We start from the raw sequence: 16,877 nt of genomic DNA, 5'->3' as shown, positions 1-16,877 counted from the left end.
TTTTTTAACTCCCTTGCTTTCTCCATAATCCAGCAAATGTTGGCAATTTGGTCTTTAGTTCCCCTGTCTCTTTGAAAACCAGCCTGCTCTTATTATTATTATTATTGCTAATACATTCTACATTAATATATTACTTGATATATGCTATATTAATATATAACATTAACATATTATAATTATTATTATATTCTTAGTTCACATATTGCTGAAGTCTAGTATGCAGAATCTTAAGCATAACCTTGATGGTGTGTGAAATGAGTGCAATTGTTCAGTAATTTGAATATTTCTCGGTTAACCCACCCAGGTCTGAAAACAGAACAGGTTAAAACTCCTGTGCTGATCAATTCAATTTAGTTCAATAAACATTTATTAAGTGCCTAAGATATGCCAGGTACTTTGCTAAGCACTCGATTGGATTAGCTTCAATTAGAAAAGATTCAGCCTAATGATCAGAGTAGCCCAAGGAGATCTAGCTTTAAAATAAACAAACAAATCCCCACAGCAAGAAGAGAACTGGATTTAGTCAGAAAATGTGGGTTTAAATCACAGTTCTTCCATGCTTTACCTATGCAAGATTGGGCAAGTGATTTCAACTCTCTGGACCTCAGTTGTCAAATGAGAGGGTTGTGCTGCAGTACATGACCTATTGAGGGCCCTTCCAGCTCTAAATATATGACTTCTAAGACAGCTCGGCTCAACTCTAAGCAGCTCATAGCCAGCAAGTTGGCCAACAGGTGGTAGTGATGTTTTTTATTTATTTGTTCGTTTAATTATTTTGTTCTCCGTCCCATATTCTCTCCCTCGACCCCTCCCCCACCCACTGAGATGAGAAATATGACAGGTGGTGAGTGCTTCTAGACAAAGTCGTTCGTTACCAACAGGTGTGGACAGAGGCCTCACACGTTCAGAAAGTAACCAGGTAATTAGTATAACCACTTTTTGAAGTCCTGGGCGCCTACGGGTCAAGTCAACCAGCATCTATGAAGCGCCTACTGTGCGCCCGGCGCTTTGTGGCCCTGGGAGGGAAGACCGGCCCGGGATGAGAAGGAACCCGCGGAAGGACGGAAGATCCCCGCCGTGGGAGGACAGCTCGCGCCGGCCCCCAGCACGTTCTGGGCACAGTCCCTTACCACAACCCGGGCGGGAGGCGGCGGTGGACTCGCGGGGCCGGAGCGGGGCGGGGCGGGGCAGGCCCCCGAGCGAACGCGAGAGGAAAAGCCGGCAAGACGGGGCCGGAGAAAAGGCTGCGCGCCCCGTCCCCCTTCTCTCCGTACCTTGTGGCCGATGTCCCGCGTGGAGGAAGCCTGGGAGAAGTCGATCACTTGTCCCAGATCGGCGGTCCCAGGGCGGCTCTGCCTGTAGAAACGGAAGAGTTTCCGAAAAGCATCCTCCCCGGGCTCGGCGGCCAGCGCCGCCATCTTCCCCATCGTTCCCATCATTCCTCGAAAGGGCTCTTGACCCGGAAGGACACCGCCACCTCTACTTCCGGAACGCTGACTTCCTCACCTTGGCGAGCCGTAGGTGGTGGCCGCGGGTTCTTGAATCTACGACTTGCTTGCTTCCCACATGGCCACCGAGACGGCTTTGCGTTCGCCCGCGGTGCGGTATTTGGCCACGATTTTTGTCAACCGCGTTCCCTGGACGGCAGCAGCTAGTGAGTAGCTGGAGGGGATGGGTGGCCCTGGAGCTTTGCGGGGGATTCGATCTCGCCCCACGAGCCTTCGTCTCTAATGATTACCGGCATTTACATGGCGCTTTGAAGTTAGCCAAGCCTCGTTCAGACATCCCGTTTTATCCCTTTGGGCGGTAGGTGCTATCATCTTCCCATTCTATAAATAGGAAAACTGAGGCAAATGGAGTGACTTGCCCCGGGCTTCACATTGCTAGTAAGTGCCTGAGTGAGGATTTGAATTCAGGACTCCCGGTTCCGCATTTTATATCCCCGGCGCCACCTAGTGGCCTGCGACTTATGTTTGGCCTTCATTCTCCGAGAGGACCGTGACATCTGGGAGATGATGACATGACTTGCCATTGACTTTGACTTGAGTGAGGGAGACCTGTGCAAAGTCACCAACCTTACTTTCTCCTCCAGAGCCACCTGGGTCCAGTGGCCAGATACTCATCAGGATGCAGTGGGAGACCCTGGCCCTTTTAAGCTAAGGTCTTTTCAGGTTCTCATTCTTTTGAGTGAGGTAAAGCCCATTCAGTGAATAGGCCTCTTTAGGCTCCTTTAATTAAAAAAAAAAAACCAAACTAGGAAGGGAAGACTCTCAGGGTTGTTGGCCAAAAGAGAAACAAGTTACCATTTACATTCCCTCTGAGCCTAGAGGGCCCAAAAAAATAACCAATAAATGGTGCTTGGGCAGGGACCTTTGTTGGCCAATCTTTGAGCTCCAGAGTGAATTGGATTTAAGGCTGGGTCTTTGAGAAAGAAATCTAGCCCGTAAACCCCAGAGACAAGGAGAGGGAGAGGGAACAACTGGAACTGGCCAGCTGGGTCCCTATTTAGGCAGCTCAGACTACTCACAGGTTGTGTTTGTCCTTCCTTCTCGAAGAAGACCATGACATCAGGGAGATGATGACATGCCATGCAATTGACTTTGATTTGAGGGAGGGAAATGCAAAGTCACCAGCCTCACTTTCTCCTCCAGAGCCATCTGGGAGTAGCAAGGAACCGTAAATGCAAAGAAAAAGGAAGGGCTCCTTGCTGGAAGGGCCTGGAGATGTAATATGGGCCAGGAGGCACTACCGGTTTAGGCTGAGAGGTGGAAGAGGATCCTGGGCCATCACTCTCTATGGAGCCCGGGCTCACCCCTTCAATCTGGCCGGATGAGGCTTGGTGGTCTCCCCATGGAGTAGCACCAACAACAGATGCATCTTGCCAATGAGGGCTTGGGACAACTAGATGAGGTGCTGCCTCTTAAGAGGAGTCTTAACTTTTAGGTGTGTCATGGACTCCTTGGCAGTCTGGTGAACCTTATCAGAATAATGTTTTGCGTTGTTTTTTTTTTTTAAATAATTGAAGGAAACGCTGAATTTCCTTTAGAGGTTAATGCAAATAAAGATGTAAAATTTTTTTGCCCCAGTCCAAGTTTAAGGACTTGCTGAAATCCATACACCAATCACTAGTGACTCATCCCCGCTCTGGATAAACAAGGATTTTTATATAAGACACTTCTCAGGACAAGAAATAAACAGGCTGAATAATAATGATGATAGTAATAGCAGCTAACATTTATATAGTGCTTACTATGTGCCAGGCACTGTGCTAAGAGCTTTACAAATATTTCTTTTGATCCTTAAAAGAACTCTGCCAGATAGGTGCTTAGGGATAACAGTCTTCATTTTACAGACAAGAAAACTGAGGCAAACAGTTTTGGTGACTTGCCCAGGGTCACACAGCCAGTGATTGTCTCAGGCTAGATTTTAACTTGGTCTTCCTGACCCCAGACCTGGCATTCTCTCCACTGCCATGCTGCCCCACAATTTAATCTTGACATGGCCTGGCTGGGGGAGAGTAGGAGTTGGTTTTATTGAGGAAAATGTTATAATCCAGCATGGTATAGTGAAAAGAACACAGCTGAGGTGTAGAGCTTTTTATTTTTAAATTCTGGACTTAAACACCAAGTAAAATGCATTTTTCCATGTACACAGAACAGAAAATGAGGATCTTAGAGATATTTGTCCAGAGCTCATTTTAAAAGAGGAAAATGACATTGTGGTTTATCCAAAGGTCAAATACTAAGTTGTAGAATTCAAACATAGGTCTTCTGACTCTTGACTCTATCTCAACAAAATCTCAGATTGTTGAAGGTAAATTATATGATCTGTATCTATAAAAATAATGCCAACTAAGTGCAGAGGAGGCAGATCATTTTCAGCTGGGGTGGTCAAGGGAGGGTTTATGGAAGTGGTAGAATTGAACAGGGCCTTAAAGTATGCCTAAAATTTCAGCAAGTGGAATCATAGAATCTTGAGTTGGAAGGGACTGAGGCTTTGTACTCCAACCTCTATTCATATAGGGAGTCTCCCCTATCCTCATGTCATTTCTAACAAAGGGTCATTCATTAGTAAAGTACAGCCTACTGTACTTGTGGATACTTTCAATTATGTTAGGAAGTTTCCCTTTACATAATACTTAACCTCTGCCTCCACAGCTTACTTTGCTTCTACTTCTGCCCAGAAACCAAGCAGAATAGGTCTCATCCTTCTTCTAAATGACAGTCAACATTTATTAAGTGCCTACTATGTGCTCATCTCTGGGGATATAGAGAAAGGCAAAAAACAGTACCTGCTCTTGAATCACAGTCTAATGGGGAAACACAAATACAAAGTAGGTACAATACAGCCTATGTACATAGTTTGTATGGTAGGGCTTTAAAACAGCTGTCATGTCCTCTTGCAGTCTCTCCATTCCATGGTGATCCTTATGTGTTGTGACAGGTGGTCAAGACCCTTCATGCCTTGGTTGCCATCCCCTAGACATTCTCCAGTTTATCAGCATCCTTTAAATTAGTGCCCCTAACTAGTCAATTAAATAGAGCAGGCCTGTGGGCCACCAAAGGATTTTAGATGGCCAGCAAAAAATGTAGAGGATATAAAAGGAAGTAAAGATATAACAAGTGCTTTGTTTGTGCCCTGCTTAACCTGCCTTCCACTAGTCATTATTGTGCCCATCATGTAACTTGGCAGGTGGGTTGCCATTGCATACTCTCTTCTGTTTGTCACATGACTGTGGCAACCAACCATCTTCAGTCTGTCTGTAGTCTAAGAGGAGCAATTTCATGATAAATAAAAATCTTAATAAGTGGAATTAATTTATATTAATGGAAATTTCCCTTTTTAAAAAATATGGCTTGTTTGCAAAATAGTTTAATCACTGATTATACTTGGAAAGTGAGCTGCTAAAAATCTATCTGTGGCCCAAAGAAGTTTAGCCTATTTTAATTTTGGCCCCTTCCAACTGCTAAGTTGTGCAGGTGTTGAAAGAGTATTCCAGATGTATCCTGAAATGGTTAAGGTCAGTATTCCAGTTAGAGAGAACAAGAAGAGGAAGTAAAGAAAAAGGGGGGTGAGGAGAGAACAGATTTCAGATAAAGCTAGAAAAGTCAGTTGTGGTAAGAGCCTACAAGGATTTTGAATGTCAGGGTTAGATATTTGTAGATAATTGGGAAGTTAATAGCTTTGCTGCAGATGGGTAGCATCTATGCATAACCACACCTGCAGGTGATTTGCCATGGAATAGAACTCAGCTACCCTATTGGATTTTATTTTATGTTATTCATGCAGGGTGCCATCAAGGCCTTCAAGGAAATGAAAAGTAGCTGTCACAAGAAAATGGAACCCTGGGCTAGGTTGTGGTTAAAATTTTTTTCCAATTATAAAATTTTGTGATGGAAAATCTAAAAATTAATAACTGGCCTATTTACTTTTTTCTTTCCACAGATGAGGTCAAAGAACACTTTAGCCAGTTTGGTACTGTACGAAGATGTTTCCTGCCATTTGTGAGTTCAACTATTTTCTTGATTCTTTACCAAAACATATTGACTGTCCAGAAACAATTAGTTTATAATGGCATAATGTGCCATAATGTGCCATTATGATCATGTGCTTTAGCTGTAGAGCACAAGCCTGTAGTTGTAATAGTGCTTGTTCTAGTAAAATTGTGAACCACTTAAAAAGTTGAAGACGTAAGTAGTACATTGGAATCAACTAAACATTGATTTCCTACTGCTCTATTTTCCCCTTTTAGAGCCCCCAGATCAGGATATATATACAAATCCTGGCAATCTCCTAGGTCATGACATCTGAGACTTTTTTTTTTCCTTCAAAGAAGGCACAAGGAAATTTTACCTAGATTGATCATATTGCCTTTCCCAGCCTCAAACATTCATTCTGTACTTTCAGGAGACATTAAATTACTTTTATACTTGTACTCAGAGGATTAAAACCTATATACCAACATAGTTTGTATGGCAGGGCTTGAAAACAGCTGTCATGTCCCTTCCAATGTCCTCATTTCAAGGTGATCCTTATGTATTGTGACTTAGGTGGTCAAGAAAGGCCCTTTCTTGGTAGAGGGAGTAGTGAGGTCCTTAAATGCAAAATGGCCAGCATAAACCAGATGTGGATAATAAATAAGGGCCAGATAAATGAGATTGTACCTTCATATTTTTGTACTATAGATAACCACATAAACCCAGGTCTATAAAATTCTGGGGAATTTAAATTTTAAAGCTTAATTATTAAGGTTACTAAAATGGAGAGAGGAAACTAGAATTTCTTTGTAATTGATTTACCTTGACTATTAAGTGTGGCTTGAGTCTAGAACTTTTCAGAAAGTTGTGGCTATCTAGAATCAAAGAAAACCTTGATCAAATAGAGTATACTAGACAATATCTAACATCATCTATGTCCCATTTATTTACTAGCATGGAAAGATAAAAGGGTTTGGTGTTGGTCTGATCAGTAGGCATATTTTAGGTATAGTCAGATTATATAAGATTAATTTAAACTCACAAATTAACTTTTTTTCCTTATTTTGCCTTTTTAGGAAAAAGAAACAGGCTTTCATAAAGGTTTTTGTTGGATTGGATTTTCTTCAGAAGAAGAACTTCAAAGGGCATTACAGCACGAAAATCATTTCATTGATGGAGTCAAAGTAAGATCACTTCTGTGTTGTCATTAATGGTAATGATAATATAGAATCAGTTATATTTCTTGCTTCTCTACAAAGTAAAGGTAGTAACATGGCGTCAATAGATATATACAGGTTTCAGTAAAGTATTGCAGAGCTTTTTCCACTGATTAACCAGATATGGGTAGGGGTATTCAACAATGTCTACTGATATGGACATGTTATGCTCACACAGGATAAATGTTTATGAAAATCTCTAAAGTAAATAGTTTCCACACTAGCATCTGTGGAAAAGCCACAGAAACTTTTTGGTTAGGAAACATTGAGGAAGATGATAATTGTTGACTGTATGAATGAATCATTAACCGAATGAACTTTATTCCGGAGAAGCACAAGAACAATACAATGCTATTATTATTTTGCTTTTTGTATTTATGGGGTCAGTCCCTTAACACCCCACCCACTTTAAGGAATACTAGAGAAGTTATTTCAGCTTAGACATACTTCCTTAGTGGTGCTAATCTGCATCTTTTTCAGGTCCATGTTCATCGCCAAAGATACAGACGTTGAGATAAGAAGGAACAGAAGGAGCTGATCTGAATTAGCATAAATGTATTGATGAATTGTGAAATAAAAATATTATACTATGGAAAGTTTATCTAAATGTTTTATTTAAAACAGTTACACCACACAGAAGCTGACTCTCCCATTCCAAATTAAAACTAGACACACACACATGCACATCATGGGGGGCAAACATTCAACAAGCAGTGGACAGCTCCCTTGTGTGGAGACCTCCCCCATCTACTCAGCGTGGTTGGTGATAAACTTTATGTACAAGGATAGTTCTACTATGAAACATTAATCCCCCAAAACTAATGTCACTAAAGATATGATAATCTTAATTTGGTATGCTGGGGAGTATGGAGCTTCTGTCAATGCTAATGGGGTGGGGAAAGGTGAGCTGACTGAGAGGGGGAAGCAAAAGCTTTACACTGAGAATATGGTCCACCCCCTTTAAAAATAAACAGACTAGTTTAAAGTATACTTCCCGTCCCCCCAGCCCCAGTAATAAAAAGCAGTGGGATCTACAATCCCAGATTTGGTTCTCATTCTGATCATTTACATAGAATTCTCCAATGACCACTGTCATCAGAGTTAAGGATAATAGTTCATTCTCTTTGAGAGGCTACCCTACTCACTCCTTCCTCCTCTTCTTGCCTTCATGTTCATGTTCCTTAGGGCGGCTGCTATCTGAGGGTCTTTTAGACCCTCCGTGCTGTTTGGCTTCTTCCAAAAACTTGTCCAGACCAAAGGGATCTTCCTCAAATTGAACTGGTCCTTCTCGGCCTCTCTGCCTACGATCTGAGCCAGAGAACTCCTTATCGGGAACAAATCTAGAACAAAATCAAATGGACCATAAGTTGTTACCATTTTTCACTACTTAAAACAACTATTTTAAAAGCTGGAACTGAAAAGTACTTTTTGCTACCTGTTGGTCTTTATTCGGGCCTCTAGGTCATCTCCATACATGTCTTTGTCCAGATTTTTACTGGGTCTGTAGATATTTTGGGCCATGTCTTTGCCACTTCTCCATGGCTGATCATAAACATTATAAATTTCATCTTCTCCACCAGCAAAGCCACTGTCCATGCCCTGTGAAAGAATAAATGCTAAGACTAAAGAAAAATCTGTATAGCATCTAGAAAAGTAATTCAATTAAGTGCTTTCCTTGCACAAATACATAGTAAAAATTTAGGCTTTGAGGAAAATAGGTACCCATGTGAATTCTCTCAGGTCCTTACCCAGACTGTACACAACCCTAAGTTTCTAAGTTAACAGTAATTAAAAGCAACAAAATCAGACCACTTGATAGCAGTATGATACATCTGCTGGGAAGAGCTACAAAAGGAAGAGATGAATTAAGCAGCAAAGTAGCTGTGACTGGAGTCCTAGCTTCAAATCCTGCCTCTGATACTAGCTGTGTTATCATGTACAAGTCATTTAACCTCAGGCCTTAGTTCCTCATTTGTAAAATAAGATTAGACTAAATGATGTCTGAGGTTACTTCCAGATCTACCATGGATGAGCCTAATGTGAAGTACAGTACTTCTAGACCACATAACTCAAGGCAGATGACCATTTTTCAATAGTTCCTGAAAGTATTAACATGTTATACACAGTACAATAAATGTTCATATGATGAACCTTGAATTATCAAGAAAAGATTAAATTGATATAATGTGATATAAAGGAAAGAACACCGGATTTGGGGGTAGAGATTTGGAAGGTCTGGCCCTAAACTATTACTTTGCTCTAGGCCTTAGTTTTCAAATTGTAAAGTGAGGCAGTTATACTAAGTGATTTCTAAAGTCCCTTTAGCTCTAACTCCTCTGACCTACAAATGGCTGATGTAAGGCAAGGAAGAATGGAATACATTTGAAGCAAGATCTATCATCTAAAGAGCTGTGCTTTTAACTTTCTGTACTTATTTAGGAAGCAAGCTTTAATCTGGAAAATCACCTTACTTGGAACAGTTATCAATGCCAAGTAAATCAGATGTAGAAGGAATCGTTGATTACCTAGTTCCACCTCTTCATTTCAAAAAGTAAAGAAAATGAGGCTTGGAGAAATTGTGCCAAGTTCATGGCCACACAAGTGCTTGAGATGGTAGCTGAACATAGATTCTCCCCCATTCCAGGTGTCATATCCTCTCCGTTGAACAAAGCTGCCTTTCAATCCTATGCTTGCTTAGTCCTAATTCTAACCTTACGTGTTAAAATGTGCAAACAAGCTATATACCTTTATAGATGCCTGTCTTCGTTTTAGAAACAAAAAAATCAGGGGCTAGGTCTTCAAAAGTAACTAGTGAACTTCATTTTTGCTCTCCTGTTCTAATCTCTTAGAACCCTACCCAATCACTTAAGAAAAATAACCAGTATGATTCCCCCACCCACTGCATGCCATAATCCAGTTTGTGATGTCAACAGAATCTGTAGGCTAATCTAGTAAGCATGATAAATATTACATATATGTGGAAGCCCATGATGCTGTGCTGGAGGAATTAAGCCTTCCCCTACCCCTGCAAACTTAAATACCTTAGTCTGGTTGAATAGCCTCTGGTCATACTGAACTTCATTGGAAGTCCGAGGATTGGGCACACCAAGAGCAATGACTTCACTGATATCTCGATTCTCATTTCTCTGTAGTTTTGACCTGTATTAAAATATCACCAGTTATACACTCAATTTTATAAAATTCATTACATCAACAAATTCAATATTTCAACTTAAGGACAACCAGTTAGTAATGAATATTCATACCTTGTGAACACATTTTCTGATATTACATAATCAGGTTGGCAGCCGTTATAGCATTTCAGATATATAATCATTAAAGAAGGTAAGGTTTTACAGTTTGGCCTTCTTGATAACTCAAAGGAATGTCGAGAGACTAGCAGTCTGAAATGTAATTCTTTAATGCAAATAATCAGCCTACAGTGCATGCTGGGACACAATTGCTGTGGAATGCATTCTATATTCTTGTACTGGACAGCTAAGGTTGCTATAGGATCAATATAGTGTGAATTTGGTTTACTACTTGAATTTCTTAAAAGAAGTCCAAATTAGTTCCTCAATGTGGCCAAAACTATTAATTCTGCTCTTACCAGAATGTTAGAAGAGAAAAAAAAAAAAACAATGATTGGATTATTGAGTATTGTTTTGGATTTTGAGCTTAATGAAAACTGGGGTAACTTAACTATTTCACTAAAAGTTCAAATCTCAAAATGATTTCTGTAGACAGTGATTTTCACTCAACTTCAGAATTAACTACAGATTTTTGGAAGATAAGTGTACAGTGACTTTATGAATGCTTACAGCTTACATTCAATTCATAATGCCATTTTCACAGTTTATAAAACTCAGGTTCTAAGAGTCACATTACCTTCTAACTAAGATGTGAAACATTCTTTTATCTACTTAGTTTATTTTTATTTTAGTTTAATTGTAAAAACAATTAACATTCGTTTTTTAATATTTTGAGTTCCAAATTCTCTCCTCCCTTCTCCCCCCTCATTGAGAAGGCAAGCAATTTGATATAATTTATACACATGCAGTCATGCAAAACATTTCCATATTGGTCATGTTGTAAGAGAAAACACAGACCAAACACCACCCTCCCCTCCCCTCCCCGCCAAAAAAAGAAAAATAGTTTTAAAAAGTATACTTTGATCTGCATTCATACTCCATCAGTTCTTTTTTTGGAGGTGGATGGCATTTTTCATCATAAGTCAAGTCATTTAGTTCATCGTCATAACAATATTGCTATTACTGTGTACAATGTTCTGGTTCTACTTATTTCACTTAGCATCAGTTCATTTAAGTCTTTCCAGGTTTTTGAGAGCATTCTTTCTGCTCATCATTTCTTACGGCACAATAGTATTCCATCACCATCACATATCACAACTTGTTCATCCATTCCCCAATTGATAGGCATCCCCCTCAATTTCCAATTCTTTGCCACCACAAAAAGAGCTGTTCTCTATGTGTGTGTATATATGTATATGTGTGTGTGTGTGTGTGTGTGTGTGTGTGTATATATATATGTATTTGTACAGTTAGGTCCTTTTCCTTTTCGTTTTTAATCTCTCTGGGATACGCACCTAGTAGTGGTATTGCTGAGTCAAAATGTAGTTCCATAGTGTTATCCACAATGGCTCCATTAAACAGTACATTAGTGTCCCAATCTTCCCACATCCCCTCTAACATCTGTCCTTTTCTATCCTATTAATCTAAGAAATGTGATGTAGTACCTCAGAATTGTTTTAATTTGCATTTCTCCAATCAACAGTGATTTAGAGCATTTTTTTTCCTATGACTATAGTTAGTTTTGATCACTTCATCTGAAAACTGCCTGTTTATATTCTTTGACCATTTGTTAGTTAGGGAATGACATGCATTTTTATATATCTCATTTGGTTCTCCATAAATCTGAGAAATGAGGCCTTTAACAGAGAAACTTCCTGTAAGTTTTTATTCCAGTTATAATTACTGTGTATTTTTCCTCCATCCTATTTACCCCATTTATCCTATTCTCCGTCCTTTTACCCTGTCCATCCTCAAAAGTGTTTTGGCTCTGACTACCACTTCCTTCAATCCACCCTCCCTGAACCCCCTTCTCTTATCCTTTCCCCCTCCTACTTTCCTGTAGGGTAATATACACTTCTACACCAAGCTGAGTGTGTATGTTGTTCCCTCTTTGAGGAACAATGAGTAAGATTACTTACTCCAATGAGTAAGATTCAAGCACTCCTTCCACTTCTCCCACCTCTCCTCCATTGTAAAAACTCTTCTGCGCCTCTTTTGTGGGAGATAATTTATCCCATTCCACCTCTCCTCCTGTGCATTCCTCTTCTTCATCCTTTAATTTTATTTTTAGATATCATCCCACCATATTCAACTCACACTCATGTCCTCTATCCATGCATACTCCTAACTGCATGAATAATGAGAAAGTTCTAACGAGTTACAAGTATCGTCTTCCCATGTAACAATGTAAACAGTTTAACCTTTTGAAATCCCTTATGATTTCTATTGCCTGTTTACCTTCCTATGCTTCTCCAGTCTTGTATTTGAAAATCAGATTTTTTATATTTTATATATTTTTATATATTTTATATCTGTTTTGTTGGGTAGGTGATTCTTGGTTGTAATCGTAGCTCCTCTGCCCTCCAGAATAGCATATTTCAAGCCCTCCAATCCTTTAATGAAGAAATTGCTAAATTCTGTGTTATCTTGACTGCGGCTTCATGATATTTGTACTATTTGCCCCTTTTCCCCATTCCTTCTCCTTTCTCAATTCAGCACCTGGATCACTGTCTACACTTATACTAGGGGAATTCAACATGCATGCTGATTTTCCCTCAAGCTCCCTAACCTTCCAGTTCTTCAATCTCAAATCCCATGACCTGCAGCTTCACTCCACTTCAGCCACATAAAGGGACCCTTGGAAATCCAGCCTTAGATTACTCCTGGCATATACCTCCTCTGCTTCTACTCACAGGCTGCTGAATGGAGCTGGAATCAGCCACACTGCTGCAGTGACTGGATACACTACTATTTGAACCAATTTTAAATGAATGCTCACTGTGGCAAGGAAACCTATTCTTATCCCCCAAATGCCCTTTTCTCCCCAAGCAACTTGGAGTGAACTATCGTGTGTGTGTGTGGATAGAGAAATCAAATGGGATTATATGAAAATGCTAAAGCACTACTAAAATATAAATGTGGTGCCATTATTTATGCAGTTCAAACTTCTATACTGCACCATGGGAAATGTTTCAAAATGCTTGATTACATGAAATCAAAGAGTGGTTTTGAGGTCCTAGCAAATTTATCAATGTTGCAAGGAACGGCTGTCTGCACTGTATGAAAAAATAATTTTAAAGTTTGTTTGCTTTTTTCCAGACTTACCTCTTATCAGGAGCTGCTCTGGAAAGATTCCTATCATGTTGTCTCTCTTTACGTCTATCATGTCTTATTTCATCTCGTTCCCGAGCCTCCCCATCCTCTGTAGAGAGAAGTCACTTCATTATTGTACTATACCCAGTAACATTAAAAAATATGGAGAATTTACCTATTTTAGGCAAGAATTCTATTAGCCCCTGAATTAATCCTTTATCAGTCTGTTAGTCATACTTGCACACCCAGATAAAAATTAAATTAGTTCAGTAACATCTTTAAATATTAAGAACAATGATATATCAAGCTAATGTCTAGGTAGAGAATAAACATTAATTCATGAATTAGGTTATACTAATACTTTTATGTTTAAAAAATAGTACTATTAAAAAAAACCTTTTGCCTTCATAACTGCCTTTAGCAAATGGTTGCTAACAGGTTTATCTCTATATTGCTATGGGAATATAAAAATGTTATGAAGACCCAAAGGACAATGATGGAAACAAGAAGGCTCCAGCACTTTCCCAAATGATGACCAATGCTCAAGAAGTAGCATAAGGGATATCATCAAGAAAATGTAAAATGATAAAAAGTGGAGTGACCATACAGTAAAGGAGCAACAAATGGACAGCCCTAGTGTTCTAATGCAGCGCTTCTTAAACTGTGGGTTGTGAGTGGAAAAAGTTTAAGAAGCCCTGTTCTAATGGTACCCACACAATTTTTTTAAAAAATATCCTGCAATTTTCCTAAAGTTGTTAATTATTTCAAGTAGTTTAGTTGATTCTCTAAGTATATCATATCTTCTGCAAAAAAGTGACAGTCTTGTTTCCTCACTGTCTATTCTAATTCCTTCAATTTCTGTTTCTTCTCTTATAGCTAACATTTCTAGTACCATATTAAATTATAGTGGTGATAATAGGCATCCTTGCTTCATCCCTAATCTTACAGGGAACTTATCATTTTATACCGAAGAAGTATAATAAAGTGCCATATTATACTGAAGAAGTATAATAAAGACAAAAAGTTTCTTAAATAATGACTTTTAGGAACAGATGTGAAAACATAAGCACAATTTGGGAATTTGCTAACTATTCTTACTTGTTGCACTGTTAAGCATGGCCCAGGAAGTAATTCTGAGAACAAGGCTCAACATGACTCCTTTTGTTAATGGTTATTTACTTTTACCTTCACTCTAATTCTGCCCTACGTCCCTTCCTTACGCATGAGGCTCACAAACCTTTTTCTACATGAGTCTTGATTCCAGCTCTTCTCTCTCGAGCTTTCTGGGCCATTTCTCGAAGCTTCTCTTCATGTTTTTCCTTTTCCTTTTGGGCCATCTTTCTCTCCACTTGAGCCCTCATCTCCACTGCCTCACGAGCCTATACCACAAGTCAAATCATATATTAAACGGTGCAATGATTATGGTTTACTGTTAATGAGAATAATACACATACAGCTGGAAGACACCTTGGAGATCTCTATAAAGTCCAACCTCATTCTAAGCATGAAGACACTAAAAGCCTTTAGCAATTATATGACTTGCCCAATATCAGCTCAGTGGTGCAATGGACAGAGTTGGCCTTGTGAAGTCCCAAGTTCACATCCTGCTTTTAGACACTTACTGGGTGACTTTGAGCTAGTGACTCAATTTCTCTCAGCCTCAGTTTCCTCATTCCCAAAATAAGAGAGTTGGACATAATGGCCTCTAAGGTTCCTTCAAGCTCTACATCTATGATGTTATAAATCTTGATCATTTGGTTCCAATCTCAGCAAACTATTAATTGCATCATACTATACTGACCCTTAGGAAGAGATCCTAACACAAAAAGAGTCAGCAAACTTAGGTCTCTATTTTAGTCTCTCAACCATAAAAGTCAGGAATATTACTCAACTTAACAAATCAATGTTACCCTTGCATTTTTACAAGAAGAATCTAATAAAATCAAAATTCCATGAGTCTAATACACGGTATATTTATGTGTTAAGTGACCACAGTAATGGAGATTGGGAACTATATAACATCAGCTATGAAAATTTGTATATAGGCACAACCCTCATCTTGTTTACTCAATATTCTTACTGGGAAGTCCTTTTCTGAATACTGTACATGTGATATACTATCTTTAAGGCTTAAAGCTAATAGCTGATGCCACTTACTCTAACTTTATATGGAAATCAATTTCTCTATTCATTTAGTTTTTTTAGTACCTAATATAAGTATTACTGCCATGATTTGATGAATTGTAAGGATATATAAAGTCAGGAAGGGCTAAACTAGCAGAAAGAGCTTAGGATAGAGTCAGAAGGACCTGAGACTTAGCTTTGTTATTTACTAGCTGCATGACCTTAGACAAGTCACTTCACCTCTCTGATCCTCTTTTCGCATTTGTAAAATAGGGAACAATAAATGGCAGTTTTTTCCTTCCAGAATCTGGATTGATAAGGATTTTTCTTTAATTGATTTTCATGGCACAAAGAAACTAAAGCTCCCTAGTAGTCAATTACATTGTAAAAAAAATCAAAATATCCACTGTGGTATGAAAGTTACCTTGCTTTCTTAAAAGTACTTGAAGAGGGAAATATGCAATCTTAAAATTTTCATCAAGAAACATGGGAGACCAAAGATAAAGACAAAAACAATAATAAATCAAAGATAACATTATTTTGAATTCACAACAAAGCCATGGCTTTAAACGAACAAATTAAAAAAAAAAACCCACCAAACTTAGGAGCTTCTGCTATTTAAGTTTAGTGAAACAGGTGAAAAGGTAGAGTAGGGAAGGGTTGGCAATCTTTTCAAAGTAGGGTGTTAAACTGGTATCTCAATTTCTTCTGCTATGCTGAGACAGAATGACTAAGCACTAACTCTGGAAAGTAGAAGAGAAACACGACGAAAGTAGGCAACAAGGACACATGATATTTCGTAAGGTACCACTGATTCCTTGGCTGTCTCACCAAGTATTCAATGGTACAGGTGAGTTCAGCTATTGGAGAACATGAAGTTGCAAAATGAGAAATAACAGAGCATCAGAAAAAAAATGAAGCTAAGAGACTAACCTTTCTGTCAGCAATGTAGAGAGCTTCAGCAAGTTTGGCAAAGTTTTCATTTATGTGGACTGTCTGTAGTCCTCTCCCATCAGCAGCCAGACGTTTGTCTAATGGAATAGTATAGCCCTGGTATGAAAGACAAGCACTTATCATGTGAGAGACAGTTTTGTGCTCTTTTAAAATAAACGCAAATTTCTTACCAGTCTGTGGGTGCAGTCCATTTTTCTGCATTTCTTATAATCATGTCTCATAGGTTTCTCATGTTTAGTATTTTAAAAATACCTCTTTTCCCCAAAGAGCACCTGTTTTAAGCTGATATGCGGCATGACTCTTGGTAAGCACTATGTACCTTAGCCTAATCTCACTAGTTCTATTAAATCAAAAGTGGCCAAGGTTAACTAGATAGTTTAAGATGTGGTATTTTCAAATTTATATCCATTTCAACAACTTAAGAAATACAATTTAAATTTCACATAACATGGATTGGCTTTATTTTTCTATATCATAGGCCTCAAATTATTCAAAAGAAAGGAAACCAGGCCAAAGGTATATATGTACTACACAGGACAGAGTGACATATTTCTTCTGGTATATTGAGTGTCCATATTATCTCATGGGCTTCAAGATCATGCTAATACATCCTAGACTCTACTAAACAGTTTATGTGAAACATATGTCTCTCTCTCTCTCTCACACACACACACACACACACACACACACACACACACACA

The 16,877-nt window shown here is 38.9% G+C and overlaps 3 protein-coding genes across 3 annotated transcripts in view; 1 reads left to right on the top strand and 2 right to left on the bottom strand.

The window, feature by feature from the left end:
* The window catches only part of ALKBH1 (alkB homolog 1, histone H2A dioxygenase), a 37,945-nt gene extending 36,406 nt beyond the window's left edge, over window positions 1–1,539 (bottom strand). The window contains exon 1 of the mRNA XM_027844719.1: window positions 1,275–1,539. Coding sequence (XP_027700520.1) covers window positions 1,275–1,439 — 165 coding nt within the window. The 5' untranslated portion in view covers window positions 1,440–1,539. The remainder of the gene's footprint in view (window positions 1–1,274) is intronic.
* Window positions 1,483–7,295, top strand: SLIRP (SRA stem-loop interacting RNA binding protein). Its single transcript, XM_027844720.1, has 4 exons — window positions 1,483–1,654; window positions 5,446–5,504; window positions 6,554–6,661; window positions 7,175–7,295. The coding sequence occupies exons 1-4, from the start codon at window positions 1,567–1,569 to the stop codon at window positions 7,205–7,207; spliced, it is 288 nt and encodes a 95-aa protein (XP_027700521.1). The 5' UTR covers window positions 1,483–1,566; the 3' UTR covers window positions 7,208–7,295.
* Window positions 7,291–16,877, bottom strand: part of SNW1 (SNW domain containing 1) — a 29,879-nt gene continuing 20,292 nt past the window's right edge. Inside the window, exons 9-14 of the mRNA XM_027844711.1 lie at window positions 16,156–16,272; window positions 14,336–14,477; window positions 13,111–13,207; window positions 9,736–9,853; window positions 8,130–8,293; window positions 7,291–8,034 (exon numbers count right to left, since the gene is read on the bottom strand). Coding sequence (XP_027700512.1) covers window positions 7,836–8,034; window positions 8,130–8,293; window positions 9,736–9,853; window positions 13,111–13,207; window positions 14,336–14,477; window positions 16,156–16,272 — 837 coding nt within the window. The 3' untranslated portion in view covers window positions 7,291–7,835. The remainder of the gene's footprint in view (window positions 8,035–8,129; window positions 8,294–9,735; window positions 9,854–13,110; window positions 13,208–14,335; window positions 14,478–16,155; window positions 16,273–16,877) is intronic.

The sequence above is a fragment of the Vombatus ursinus genome, unplaced genomic scaffold (assembly GCF_900497805.2).
Source record: "Vombatus ursinus unplaced genomic scaffold, bare-nosed wombat genome assembly UNPS02014945.1, whole genome shotgun sequence".
Classification (NCBI taxonomy): Eukaryota; Metazoa; Chordata; class Mammalia; order Diprotodontia; family Vombatidae; genus Vombatus; species Vombatus ursinus.
This window is presented reverse-complemented; position numbering and strand designations above follow the sequence as displayed.